The sequence below is a fragment of the Podarcis melisellensis genome, assembly GCF_964234715.1.
Source record: "Podarcis melisellensis genome assembly, chromosome: 13".
NCBI lineage: Eukaryota > Metazoa > Chordata > Lepidosauria > Squamata > Lacertidae > Podarcis > Podarcis melisellensis.
In genome coordinates, this window is record NC_138545.1 from 36,659,446 (window position 1) to 36,673,915 (window position 14,470).

The window sequence follows — 14,470 nt, forward strand, 5'->3', positions numbered from 1 at the left end:
TTAAAGTGAGGAGGGGATAAAGGCACTGAAAGCTGCTAACATACTTACATTGGCATGGCTGAAGAGCTTTTGTGTGCATAAATATATGTACTTATTATAGCTGCATGAAAAAAGTTGATTATAATTATAACTGGTGTTATATCCATTCAAGTCGCGCAGTCTGCCTTGCGTTATATTCACCATGTAAAAAATTAATTGTATGAAACAAAGCATTTCAAAATGTGGGAAATTTTTCTGCTAAAAAGATTCCACTTCCAGGGGTTATGCAATGCTTCGTTTTTAAATGCAAATAAGTGCTGGGATTCGGGGCTGCCTGAAATCCAGATGTGCAGGGGGTGAGTAGAGATGGTCAAGGAAAAGACCAGCTGCCCGTGTCTGTTGCATGCTAGCTGCAGGGCTGAGAACACATGGCTACATCTGGGCATAAAGCAAACGCTGGGCTCAGGACTGTCCCATCTCAGCCCACGCTCCAAAAGTTCTCCAGAAGCTTGTGAGTCCCACATGGATCTCAAAGCATTCACGAAAGCAGTCATCACACCACACAGGACCAAAAACACTGCTCCTACTTAATTCAGAGCCATTGCACCAAATCACTATTGAGACACAGTACAGTGTGGCTGGCTTAATCCAAAAGATCTGGCGGGATTAAAGCAGCAGATACTCTAAACCTCCGAGGACCCTAGGTGTAGGGGCAGCCTCCCCTACAAAATAATTTTTAATCGTCCAGAATCTTACACATATAAGATGCGCGCGCACACACACATACACAAAACTGGCATGTGCAGAGATGGCAACTTCGCCATCTCTGCACATGCCCACCGCCACATGTGTGACATCACACATCACATGTGTGTGCGATGTCACACACACAACATTGCATCATCGGGAGGAGGCCAAGTGAGGCAGAGCTTCAATACCAGCAGTCCCCTTCCTCTCTCACGATCAGCCTCTTTCGATGCCAGGAGAAGGAAGAGCCAGTCACTGAAGCCACGCCATGTTTGGCTCCACGCTCGGCCTCCTCCACTCCCTCAACATTTGGAGGGCCCAGCCCCCCTCCCCAAAAATATTGGGGGGCCATTAAAAGCTTGACCCCCTTGAGCTGGCGCCCCTGGGCAACTGTGTCTGAACCTCCTTCGTCATTGGCTGAGCTGCTGTGATTTCACAGCATGTCAGTGTAAACATTCTAACTGCTGAAAGGGAAGGACCAGCCGTGGAATGTGGGCAATCAGTGCAGCTCCTAGAAGGGAAGCAGAAGGTTGCCTAGAAAAGGATAAACACCTCACATGCAGCGTCATGACCATGGATCAGCAAACTAAGGTCTGCGGGCCGAATCAGATCCGCCTTCTAGGTCCGCCCCGCAGATGGTCCGGGAATCACCACGCGGATCGCCAGCGCACACATTCTTTCCCTCTCCCTCACATGGCGGTGCTTTTCTCCTCAGGGACGGAGCAATCTTGTCCCACACCAGGCGCTGTGAGTCGACTCGCCCGCCTGCCTGCCTCAGCAGGGCAGCGCTGTGAAGGGGGCATATGATGCCGGCTGACGGCTGCTGCGTTTTCCTCCTGCTCCTCCTCCCTCAGTCTGCCCTTCCTTCCTTCTCCACGCCCCTTTTCCATGCTGCTTCCTCATGCGCTTCCTTCGTCACTGCCTGCCTGCCTCCCTCCCTCCTTCATTTCTCCCATGGCGTTCAGGCGGGTTGTTGTGGTGACCGCGGCCACTGCTTGTGGGTTGGCAGGCGGCTCTGTCTTCTTCTCTGCCTCTGAAGAAGCAGCACCAGGTGGGTAAAAGCTCCGGCGATGCCCCGGTTCCCCTACCTCCGTCCGCAGCTCCTCCACCAGGGCTGCTGCTTCTGCCTTCGCCAGCCAACGCAGCCTCCTACCCCACCATAGCGCCTGGCTGGCTGGAGAAGGAAGGACATTGGGACAAGAACTGGGACAGGTAAAGCGAAGCATCTTCAGGCCTCTTTGTGGGCGGGCGAAAATCGTTCATTTCCCCCCCAAATATAGTCCACCCCCACACACAAGGTCTGAGGGAGAGTGGACCGGCCCCCTGCTGAAAAGGTTTGCTGACCCCTAGTCTTGACACTGAGCAAGGCATCAAGTGCACAACAGGGCCTTTCTCACAGCCCACCAGATCTCCAGAAGAAGAAGAGTTTGGATTTGATATCCCGCTTTATCACTACCCGAAGGAGTCTCAAAGCAGCTAACATTCTCCTTTCCCTTCCTCCCCCACAACAAACACTCTGTGAGGTGAGTGGGGCTGAGAGACTTCAAGAAGTGTGAGTAGCCCAAGGTCACCCAGCAGCTGCATGTGGAGGATCGGGGAAGCGAACCCGGTTCCCCAGATTACGAGTCCACCATTCTTAACCACTATACCACACTGGCTCTCAAGGCAGATAGTGCCTTGGTCTTATGACATCATTGGGTTGCCCTGCATGGGCCCTGACTGCGTGAACAAAGAATACACAGTTGTCATTAACTCACAGAAGTGTGTGGAGGCCATAGCACAATAGGCTCTCTTTTGCAAAGAGCTACCTTCCCCATATTCCCTCTTACCTCCCCCACAGCGCTACACTGTGGCTGTTGTACCTGAATGGCAAGACACAGCCATGCTACAGGCTCCCGGTGTCTCTGCACCTTTCAAGGGACGGCATTGCAAAGCCTCACAAAAAAAGCCCGGTTTGGGAAAGAGAAAGGAAAAACCAGATGTAGTGGAAACACAAGCCACACTAAAGAAACGAGGGAAAGGTTTCGGGTTGACTCACAGAGAGGTTTTGTGACGCTTCTGGTGTTGTGCAGCGCTCCAATGGTCCTTCTGTACATCAGACGCCTACATGGAAAAAGAAAAACACAAGAGTTTATCAGAAAGGGGGCGGAGAAGAGCTCAAGGAGAAAGCCTCAAACCAGAGAGCCGGAATGCGCTCATTGCGCTCAGTTCCTGCTGAAATCAAACGAGATCAAGGGCCAAATCACACGTTACTTTGATCAGACTTTAAAAATCATAATCACCACCGCCATTCAAAACTCCCAAAGGAGAGGGAAGCAGCTGTGGGGGGTCCTGATCCAGACTGTTTACCGAATTAAGATACACATTGTGCATTTCCCCTGCTCCCCAAAAAGGGGTCTCTGAGCTTTCTACTGAGAAGCAGTTCTGAGTGACCAGAAACTGCCAGGTTCTCCCTCATCTATTTCATGGCTTCTGCTGCAGTGGGGAAAAGTAGAGACTCAAAGCTGCATCTGGGTGCTGGTGTGGCAATCAGCCTATCCTAGTTTTTAGATATAACAGTCCTAGTCTGGGCTCTCTAACTGGGCTCTCTAACAGCATTGCACTGGCTCAGTTACTTTCCCTGTTCACTTTTCTTCCAATGCAATGTACAGGAACCTCAGGGGGCCAAATGCAGCTCTCCAAGCACCTCTGTCTGGTCCTTGGAACTGCCTCTGGGCTCCCCCTTTCCCAGGCCGCAACCCTCTCTAGCCCTGCTCCAACACTCCAAGAAGAAGAGGAGGAGGAGGAGGAGGTGGAGGAGTTTGGATTTGATATCCCGTTTTATCACTAATCGAAGGAGTCTCAAAGTGGCTAACATTCTCCTTTTCCGTTCCTCCCTCACAACAAACACTCTGTGAGGTGAGTGGGGCTGAGATACTTCAGAGAAGTGTGACTGGCCCAAGGTCACCCAGCAGCTGCATGTGGAGGAGCAGAGACGTGAACCCAGTTCACCAGATTCCGAGTCCACCGCTCTTAACCACTACACCACGATGGCTCCCAAGTACTCAACTAAATCCGTGTTTCCCAAACTTGGGTCCCCAGTTGTTTTTGGACTACCGTTCCCATCATCCCTGCCCACTGGTCCTGCTAGCTAGGGATAATGGGAGTTGTACTCCAAAAACAGCTGGGAAGCCAAGTTTGGGAAACACTGAACTAAATCTTTGCATGAGTGCAAGGATTAGCACGAGAGGAATGGGGTTTCCTCCCCTCCTTGTCCTAGTGTGCGGCTCACACCATTCCCAGATCTGTTCTGGAAGGTTGGGGGAAACTGCAGAGCAGATTTAGGGGGCATGCAGGAGGAGGAGAGGGGGAGAATGTTCTGCTGTGCAAGGAGAAAGCCTTGCGCTGAGAGAAGGTTCACATTAGCCCTGCACCGAATGCAAGCCCAAGTACTTTCTCCAGGCTCAAATGTGACCTTGAACTCTGATAAATGTATCTTGCTTGCCTGGACAGAGAATAGTGTTTGTGTGCATGTGTGCTTGTAGGCAGGCAGATCTACCTTATGGTACAAGGGTAAAAAAAAAAATACATTTGTTGCTCCACCTGCTTTTGCCTCTGGCTCCGCCCACCACTCGCCGGTGGCCCTCAGAAGGTTACCCAGGTGGGAAATGTGGCCCTTGAGCTGAAAAAAGATTCCCCACCGTGCTGTAATAAAGAATTCTGCTGCCTGTTCACAGAACCGTTCCTCCAGGGTACTCCCTTTCTCAACTGTAATGTACCCTTCAATGCATCTCTCCCTTTCCTCCTAAAAGAAAAAGCAGGTACAGAAATCTTGAATCTTCTGGTTGTTCCTTTCCATGGTGTGCCTTCGCAAGAGATGGGTCACGTAGAAAAGGGAATACGCTGGCCGCATAATCAATAGCTTTATATCTTGTTCCAATAAAATTATCTTGATGAGATGAGATGAGGTCTTAATCCTGCCCCCCACCCCTCATTCGGACAGTCACTCCAGAAGGCTACCCTGGTCGATGGTATCGAAAGCCGCTGAGAAGTCGAGAAGAATTAGCAGGGACATTTTTCCTTTGCTTCTTTCTCGGCAGAGGTCATCGTACAGGGCGACCAAAGCAGTTTCTGTGCCAAAACTGAGCCAAAACCCCAGCATCAGTAGTGTGCATGGGTTTTTACAAGGCACATCCCTCCCCCCAAGGTCCTTGCTGTCTAAAAGAGGTGTGCATCAGGGATGCAAAGCAAGGAAGGATGCTGAATCCGGATGCGGTCTCTTGAGTTTTGGGCTCCAGGTGCAAGCATGACTCATTGTTTCATGCACCATTCGCTGTCCAAGCTGACAACAGCTCTACTCCCACTACTGCACACAGTCCAGTCCTGCACCACTGTGCCCCACCTCCAACCATCTCCTTGATGCTTCTCAAAACCCCTCATTCCTTGACTCCCCACCATTGATTCCACATCCCACATCCCTAGTACATTAAAACAGCCTCTCTTTGGGAAGAAGAATGGGGAGCTTTCCTTGAGAGGGACATGGGTTGCCTACAGCTGGAGTTGGATGCAGATCCCATCCCTGGATCTGTTCTGTAAGGTTATTATGACGTAGGAGCTGGGAAACCCCAATCAGAAGGGTCTGAGGATAAGGAAGAAGAAGAGCACAGGGTGCAGGAATTATCCCCAGAAGATGCTGCTCTGCCATAAAAGGGGGACACCATCTACAGCAGGGGTCAGCAACCTTTTTCAGCCGTGGGCCGGTCCACCATCCCTCAGACCATGTGGGGGGCTGGACTATATTGGGGAGGGTGAACGAATTCCTATGCCACACAAGTAACCCAGAAATGCATTTTAAATAAAAGCACACATTCTACTCATGTAAAAACACCATACAGGCCCCACAAATAACCCAGGGATGCATTTTAAATAAAAGGACACATTCTACTCATGTAAAAACACACCATCCACAGGGCCAGATTGAGAAGGCGATTGGGCCACATCTGGGCCACGGGCCTTAGGTTGCCTACCCCTGATCTACAGCACCTGAAAAAGTCACTCTGTCCTTCTTTTCGGACTTGTATTTCTTCACTCTCTGTGGAGCAGGAAACCCCCTAGCTCTGCCAGAGTCGGTGCCTAAGAGCAGAGCGCAGCTCCTTTAAAGCCTCGGCCCAGTATACCTGAAGGAGTGTCTCCATCCCCATCGTTCAGCCTAGACACAGAGGTCCGACTCTAAGGGCCTTCTGGAGGTTCCCTCACTGCAGAGAACCAGGCACAGGGCCTTCTTGGTAGTGGTGCCCACCCTGTGGAACACCCTCCCATCAGATGTCAAGGAAATAAACAACTATCGGACTTTTAGAAGACATCTGAAGGCAGCTCTGTTTAGGGAAGTTTTTAATGTTTGATGGTTTATTGTGTTTTTAATATTCTGTTGGGAGCTGCCCAAAGTGGCTGGGGAGGCCCACCCAAAATTATTATTATTATTATTATTATTATTATTATTATTATTATTATTATTATTAAAAGCACAGTGGGACACAGCTAGAAACCCCAAGCTGCATGCAGGCCATTTCAACCAAGGATGGAGAACGCTTGGAGGTTGTTGGACTCCAACTTCCATCAGCCCACGCCAGCACAGCCAATGCTCAGAGTTGATGTGAACTTCAGCCCAGCGATGAACCATAGGACCAAGAGTTAGTTAATTTAACCCCCCTGTGGGTTACAACTGCAGCTAGGGTTCTCTGCACACAAAAAAGGAAAGAAACAGAAATACCCACCCAGTGAAGAATGGACAAGCAAGCTGATGCAGAATTGGCAAAGTTAACAGCTAAAATAAGAGAACTTAATGAAGAAGGTTTTGTGGAAGAATGTGAGCCCCTTTCAAATTATTTATAGATTATTACATGATGAACAGCAAGCAGAATCTGAAATATGAGCAACAGAAGGGTTTAAAGATGACAGAAGTTTGGTTAAGGTTTAAGAGATAGAAGACAGCGTGCAGCAGAGGGAGAGGAACAGAAACGCCATGGGAAAAGGGGTGGGAAGTAAAAAAAAAAAGGAGAAAAGGGTTTTTATTGTATATTGAAATGTATGTGTGAAATTTTGGGAAACGTAATTTTTAAAAACAGGGGGACGGACCCTGGGGGCTCTCCTGACATGCTGAAGCAACTTCCTGGCCAGCTGCATATAGCTGTTGTTGTTTAGTCATTTAGTTGTGTCCGACTCTTCGTGACCCCACGGACCAGAGCTCGCCAGGCACTTCTTTCTTCCACTACCTCCCGCAGTTTGGTCAGACTCATGCTGGTAGCTTCGAGAACACTGTCCAACCATCTCGTCCTCTGTCGTCCCCTTCTCCTTGTGCCCTCCATCTTTCCCAACATCAGGGTCTTTTCCAGGGAGTCTTCTCTTCTCATGAGGTGGCCAAAGTACTGGAGCCTCAGCTTCACGATCTGTCCTTCCAGTGCATAGCTTGGAGCTCTCCATGGTCCTGCTTTCATGCCTAAGCTCTAGGCAGGTGCAGGAATTCAGACCTAAGACTCAAAACTGGCTTGGTTTGAGTCATCTGCACAGCCTGTGCATCGGCAGGTTTGTTCAAAGGGCAAGAGTCCAAGATAAGCCAACAAGCAGCTGACTTCTTATTTGGATTCAAAAGGCAGATGGGAAAGTCTAGAGACTCCCAGAGGGTATGTGGAGCCAGGGGCAGGTGTGAGGTTGGAGCCCTGCCACAATGAAAGGAACCACGTGAGTATGGGCTGTGAGCCGTGTGGCAGGGCCATGGCAAGGACCTGAAGAATGCACAGCAGTGATGGTGGGGTGGAGAGCTTGTTTTGGGGGGGCAGGACTAGCATGCCCCAGTTCCACCCCACCCCAGCCAGGACAGCTCTGGGAACAGGCTGCATTGGTCCTCTTCCTTGGTTTTCATTGTCTGCAGTCACTGCAACTCTCTTTGCTCCTGATCCTTGCCAGTTAGTTTTGACTGTTTACGTTGCTGCAGGCCGAGGGAAGGAAGAGCTGTGCAAGGACTTGGCACACAAGGGAAACGGTGTGATTTAAGGCAAAAGGCAGCTGCTCTGCCGCACGCAGAACGTTTGTTTCTATTACCATCGATTTGTTGTTCCCTCCTTTGCACTAAAAATCAATTTTTTAGAAGAGAAAAATTCATAGTGGCAAGTTGCATCTTGCCTTTCAGAGGAGATGGATCCTTTTTCCATTCTAAGCCCCTCGCAGCTGCTGCAGCTGCTGAGAGGCTTAAGAGAGAAGAGAAATTTGGTGCTGGTGATAACAGTGTTAAGCTTTGCACAGGTAGCTGAGAGGATCAAGCTCATCTGAAGTGGCTGAACACGTCGCTCCTAAACCTATTTGCTCATACAGGGCCTCTGAGACTCAGATGCAGAATTTGCTGCCTTCCAAAGAACGAGTGGGGAAATTGTGGCCCTCCTGATGTCGTTGGACTCCAACTCCCATCAGCCCCAGCCAGCATAGCCAATGGTCAGGAATGATGGGAGTTGTAGTTCAGCAACATCTGCAAAGCTACGGGTCCCTGATCACTGTTGCATAGGATATAGCACTGTGTGTGTTACCTCTCTTACGAACAGCTAAGATTATGCTAAACAAATATTTAAAAAGAATATTAAACCACCACAAGGAGTAATTCATAAAACATTAAAAGGAGTAATTCATAAAACAATCAGTGGAATTGAAACAAGCATGAAGCAGCATTAAAGTGAAGTAGGGGGGACTTTCAAAGCCCAAGAAATTAAAAAGCTCTTTAGTAAAGGTGAAGGGACCCCTGACCATTAGGTCTAGTCATGGCCAACTCTGGCTGAGGGAGCCGGCATACAGCTTCCAGGTCATGTGGCCAGCATGACTAAGCCGCTTCTGGTGAACCAGAGCAGCGCACAGAAACACCGTTTACCTTCCCACCAGAGCGGTACCTATTTATCCACCTGCACTGGTGTGCTTTCAAACTGCTAGACTGGCAGGAGCAGGCACCGAGCAACGGGAGCTCACCCCATCGCGGGGATTCGAACCGCCGACCTTCTGATTGGCAAGTCCTAGGCTCAGTGGTTTAACCCACAGCGCCGCCCGCGTCCCTTAAAAAGCTCTTTACTTGGTACCAAAGCAATATAAAGGCAAGTCTCCCTAGGGAGACACTACTAAGAACATTTTTTTCCTGGACTGAACCATCAGTTGATGGGGACGCCTAAAGACAACCCCCTGGTTAAAAGATCTTGGAACAAACTTCGCCAACCCGATCCACTTCAGACAGTTTGTGGTTTTGCCCCAGTGTGGCAAAGCATGGTTGCTCCTCAACCCAGCAAGCCTCAACCACCGTTTAATACTGCCTTGAAGAGAAACAATGGTTTGTACAAACCATAGTTTGTCACATTTTGATGAAATGGCCAATTATAGTTTGTCACAGACTAGACGCAGTAGCTCCTCACCACCACTTCCCCTCTCACTCAAAGGAAGGGGAGGAAGAAGCATGAGAGCTTGAGGTTCATCACAGATTTGTTCTCATAACAGGTCACTATGGTTTGTCATCACACCTGCGCAAAGTCCATGGTTTTGCGCATGCTTTCTGTTACTAGCCCAGGCCCACAGACACACACAACTGACCAACCTTTCTTGAAACTGCTTTGAGGGGATCAGCCCTGCCCGGAGATTCGTGTCGCCCACGCGTTTGGCCTGCCACCACGTCGGGTCGTCTTGGCTCACCACCTCCAAGATGTGCCTTTTCTGAAATGGCAGCCCAGCCTCCTGGCATGGGATTGCTTTATCCTCTTTTGGGTTGTAGGAGAAGAGGGCTCTCATGAACACCTGGGAGGGAAGGAACATTACTTCCAGAGCTACAGGAGAAAAGCTGCAAATTTCTGTATCGTCCACAGGATGTAGCACTCTCCAATTATTAAAAAACAAAATGAAATAAACATCAATGGTTCTCAAAATGCCTGGCCAGAGAGGGAGAACGTATATTAGCTGCCCCCCCCCAAAAAAAAATTCACAACACCCATTCACAACATGCAAATTTGTGGGGCCATTTCCGTTATTAAAAATATTTTACATGAATAATGTAGCCTTTGGGGTGGGCCTAAAGCAGTTAAAGTGGTTTTAGAGAAAACACTTACCACAGGGGAGGGATGGCGACTTGTATAATAATAATCATCATTATCATTATCATTTATTTATACCCTGCCCATCTGGCTGGGCCTCCCCAGCCACTCTGGGCGGCTCTCAACAAAATATTAAAAACATGATAAAACGTCAAACTTTAAAAACTTCCCTAAACGGGGCTGCCTTCAGATGACTCCTAAAAGTCAGATAGTTGTTTATTTCCTTGACATCTGATGGGAGGGCATTCCACAGGGCGGGGGCCACCACCGAGAAGGTCCTCTGCCTGGTTCCCTGTAACCTCACTTCTCACAGTGAGGGAACTGCGAGAATAATAATAATAATAATTTATTATTTATACCCCGCCCATCTGGCTGGGCCTCCCCAGCCACTCTGGGCGGCTTACATAAAACCCAAAAATACAGAAGGCCCTCGGAGCCGGACCTCAGTGTCTGGGCTGAACGATGGGGGTGGAGACGTTCCTTCACTTTCATTCCCTACCTCTCTTTCCCATCAAGAATGGTAGGTGTATAGGCCTCACCATGCTGAACTACAATTCCCAGCATCCCCTGACCTTTGGCCATGCTGGCTGGGGGCTGATGGGACCTGGAGTCCACCAACACTAGGAAGGCTCCATATTGCTGTGTGACTTTTTTTAAGGAAAAAATGTGTTTGTTATGGTGGCGGCAGTTTTTCTTACATTGTTTTTCCAAAACAAAAACAAAAACCACCTTGCAATCTAGAAAAACCGGACAATTTAATGCTAGTGCCGTTCTAGGAATATTCTGGGGGTGGACATTGGGTGGACAGGGAGCTGTTAAGAAGAAGTTGAAGCAATATTTTTCAAACAGTCAAAGGAAAAAACGGAATCTGCTACTGCTAGGGGGCAGGCTCACACAAGCCTGCCCCCTAGCAGTCTCCCAACACCTATGTTCAGAAGAATGTCTGAACAGGCCCAGAGTGTCCTCGTATGTTGGCAAACTCCCTTACCTTGCTTTCCTTCAGGCGATCTTCTTCTTTGACAGCTGGGATTATTTTCAGCGTTATCGACCCCTGGGACTGCGCCTAAGAGAAAATAAGTCTACGTTGTCATTTCTGTGGAAAACCAGACGACGTCTGCAAACACTGCTTGGGTCACTTTGACGCTCGATAGGGACACTGAAAATTGGCATACAGAGAGGCGGGCTGTTGGCCCACCTTGTGAAGTCTTATCGACACAGACCAGTATCGTCTCTCAAAGGTTTCAGCAACGAACCATTCCCAATTCTTCCCGGAGACGTCAGTGGCTGAACCACTGGTCAGACCTCACCTGGAGTACTGTGTCCAGTTCTGGGCACCACAGTTCAAGAAGGACACTGACAAACTGGAACGTGTCCAGAGGAGGCCAACCAAAATGGTCAAAGGCCTGGAAACGATGCCTTATGAGGAACGGCTAAGGGAGCTGGGCATGTTTAGCCTGGAGAAGAGGAGGTTAAGGGGTGATACGATAGCCATGTTCAAATATATAAAAGGATGTCACATAGAGGAGGGAGAAAGGTTGTTTTCTGCTGCTCCAGAGAAGCAGACACGGAGCAATGGATCCAAACTACCAGAAAGAAGATTCCACCTAAACATTCGGAAGAACTTCCTGACAGTAAGAGCTGTTCGACAGTGGAATTTGCTGCCAAGGAGTGTGGTGGAGTCTCCTTCTTTGGAGGTCTTTAAGCAGAGGCTTGACTACCATATGTCAGGAGTGCTCTGATGGTGTTTCCTGCTTGGCAGGGGGTTGGACTCGATGGCCATTGTGGTCTCTTCCAACTCTATGATTCTATGAGACCTTCAACCTACAAAATGTGCGTTCTGCCGTTGCGTGACAGCTGTTCCCTGAAAGCAACGCATTCCTGCGTTTCACGTTTCTAGATCTCGGTAGATGAGTCAGGGGCATATATGACTCATCAGCAAAAGGCAAAAGATTTGTGCAAGAGCTGAATGCTGAGGTGTCAAAGTATAGTGTTGTCCCCAGCGCAGGTCCTATTCAGAGAAGACCCACTGCAATTAGTGGATCCAACACCCAGGCCAATTTACTGCATTGGGTCTACTCTGAGTAAGTCGACCACTGGATGCAACCCACGGCCATCATTTTTAACGGAGGGGAAAAGAGGGAAATTATAAATCAGTGTGGCATACTGGGGTAAGGTGGTGAACTGTATCAGGGAGTCTAGGGTTCGAATTCCCGACTTTGCCAGGACGTTTTCTCTGGAAGCCTTGGGCTACTGACTCTTAACCCAGCTAGCCTACCTCTCAGGGTTTGGAGAACAAAATGGGATGACATCCTGGATTTCTTGGAGGAAAAGTAATGTGATAGACAGGTTAGGTGGCATTTTCCCTATCATTTCACAGCTTGGAGTGGCGATACTTTGGATTAAAAGCCACGCCAGCAAGTCTTTGACCACTATCCGATTTTATTTCAATGGATTCTCTGCCTGGCCTGCTTTCAAAGCAGATCTCCACCTTTGTTAATATGGTGCTTATGGTTACATTTGGTTGGGGCTGCTTTGGCTACCCTCTGCCTACCATGAGACTCAAATGCTGACGTGTGTGTAACCTGCAATTTGGTTCTGTGATTTGCATCCTAACTTTTTTCCCTTTGCAGGAAAAGGCTGCAGCTAATTACTGATTGATTGATTGATTGATTGATTGATTGATTGATTGATACATATCCCACCCATCTGGCTGGGTTTCCCCAGCCACTTTTGGTGGCTCCCAAACAGAATATTAAAAACACGATAAAACATCAAACGTTAAAAGCTTCCCGATACAGGGCTGCCTTCAGATGTCTTTGGAAAGTCACTTGTTTATTTCCTTGACATCTGATGTGAGGGTGTTCCACAGGACAGGTGCCACTACCGAGAAGGCCCTCTGCCTGGTTCCCTGTAACCTCACTTCTTGCAGGGAGGGAACTGCCAGAAGCCCCTCGGAGCTGGACTTCAGTGTCTGGGCTGAATGACAGGGGTGGAGATGCTCCTTCAGGTATACTGGGCACAGGATATGATTTTGCTTGCAAAAGGTTCCATGGTTCAGTCCTCAACATCTCTAAGTAAGGCTAGAAAAGGCTCCCACCAGAAACCTTGGAAGAGGTACTGCCAGTTAAGTGTGGACAGTACTGAGCTAGATAGACTGATGATATGAACAGCTTCTTAATTCTGCACAAGCTCAGAATTTAGTACTGGCTGCAGGAAACAGCACCTTGACAATCTTCTTTCTTTCTTTCTTTCTTTCTTTCTTTCTTTCTTTCTTTCTTTCTTTCTTTCTTTCTTTCTTTCTTTCTTTCTCTTTTTCTTTCTGGTTTTTGTTTGGCACTTCAAGCTATTTTCAAGATGACTAAACTGCAGTGAAAACCAAGAAGAGGGGGACAGAGACCAGATGATTTTTTTTGTATATTCGTGGTCAGCTCATTATGGAGGATAAAGCTATCAGTGGCTACTACCAGAGTCAGACCAAGATGTTTAGGAACCCGAAGCAGACCTCAAAATGGTGCCCATCTCCCTGCCAGGGAAAATCTACATCAGGAATAAGAAATAAAGACACTGGGATTTGCTGCCCCTGTTGATCCTGCCACCTGAGGCAATCGCCTCACCTTGCCTAACGGGTGGGCCGGCCCTATCTACTACCCACAATAACAATGTTCTCCTTCCACCGCCAGAGGCATATGGTCAGTTGCCAGGAATCACAAGAGGGGAGTCTGCATGGGGCTTTGGCTTGATCCCGAAGGCTTCTCTTATGTACTTATGACCCTTCGCAACTAGCAAACGCAAAGGGGGAAAGCAATGCACTGAACAATCCAATGTATGTTCAACTGCACCATTTCCACAGGTTACAAAAACCAGCTCGCCTCGACACCGAACGTGGCGTTTTTAGAACAGATAACACATCCCCTTGTCAAACAGTCTTGGAGTTTTCAGGTTCGGCTGTTACATTCTGAACGGCAATAGGTATTTTTCCTGGGTTCTTTTTGTCCCGGGGTTAGGGTGGAGGAGACGGACAGGTTTTTTTGTTTTTATGTGTGGGGTTTTGGTATTAAAATCGCATCTTGCATACAACATATTCCCAGAGCCTGCTAAAAGCAGACAACTGCGGCGAGGCCTTGAAAAGAGAGAAAACCGCAGGAAGGCCTCTTTGTAACCTGAAACTCTTCAGCAGAGCTTAAACGATTCTTAAGTGCTTGAATGAGGTTCCTGAAAGTTACAGGTTCCCTTTGTTGCGGAACCTGGGGAAGGGAAAGAAAAAGGCACTTTCCCCTCTTGGACCGAAAGAGAGTTCTGAACAGTTTGGCTCCCTTTCCTCACAAGACTCTGAGAACATTAATTGACCCATTCATTCCACTTTGCTGTCTTGTTTCCATGCTAGGTGGTAAAAGATGAAAGGATGTTCCGCTTCCCGTTGTGGCACTTAGCTCATTTCCCAGCTCCTTCAAGTAGCAAGTGTTCAGACAACCTCTTTATGTCACACTGCAAAGCATCGCCTAGATTATTAACAGCACACATTTTTAGGCCATGCTGCATCGCAGAATGGTAATAGATGTGAGGTGGGGAACCAACCGCATCATTGTCAATGCAGAAGTAAATTCTATGGCGCATAGGATTGCAGTTTGATGGGCCATCAATCGCTTAGACTAATC

General features: G+C 48.4%; 2 protein-coding genes across 7 annotated transcripts in view; one reads left to right on the forward strand and one right to left on the reverse strand.

Moving 5' to 3' along the window:
• The window catches only part of LOC309354179 (G protein-activated inward rectifier potassium channel 1-like), a 230,459-nt gene that overhangs the window by 127,799 nt on the left and 88,190 nt on the right, over positions 1-14,470 (forward strand). The window lies entirely within an intron of this gene.
• MPP3 (MAGUK p55 scaffold protein 3) overlaps positions 1-14,470 on the reverse strand; it is an 86,837-nt gene that overhangs the window by 30,607 nt on the left and 41,760 nt on the right. For all 6 annotated transcript variants that reach the window (XR_014162174.1, XM_081884084.1, XM_081884086.1 and 3 more), the window contains exons 9-11: positions 10,804-10,878; positions 9,326-9,522; positions 2,765-2,829 (exon numbers count right to left, since the gene is read on the reverse strand). Coding sequence is in view for 5 of the 6 variants with exons in the window: in XM_081884084.1 (XP_081740210.1) it covers positions 2,765-2,829; positions 9,326-9,522; positions 10,804-10,878 (337 nt within the window). In the remaining variant the exon portion in view is untranslated. The remainder of the gene's footprint in view (positions 1-2,764; positions 2,830-9,325; positions 9,523-10,803; positions 10,879-14,470) is intronic.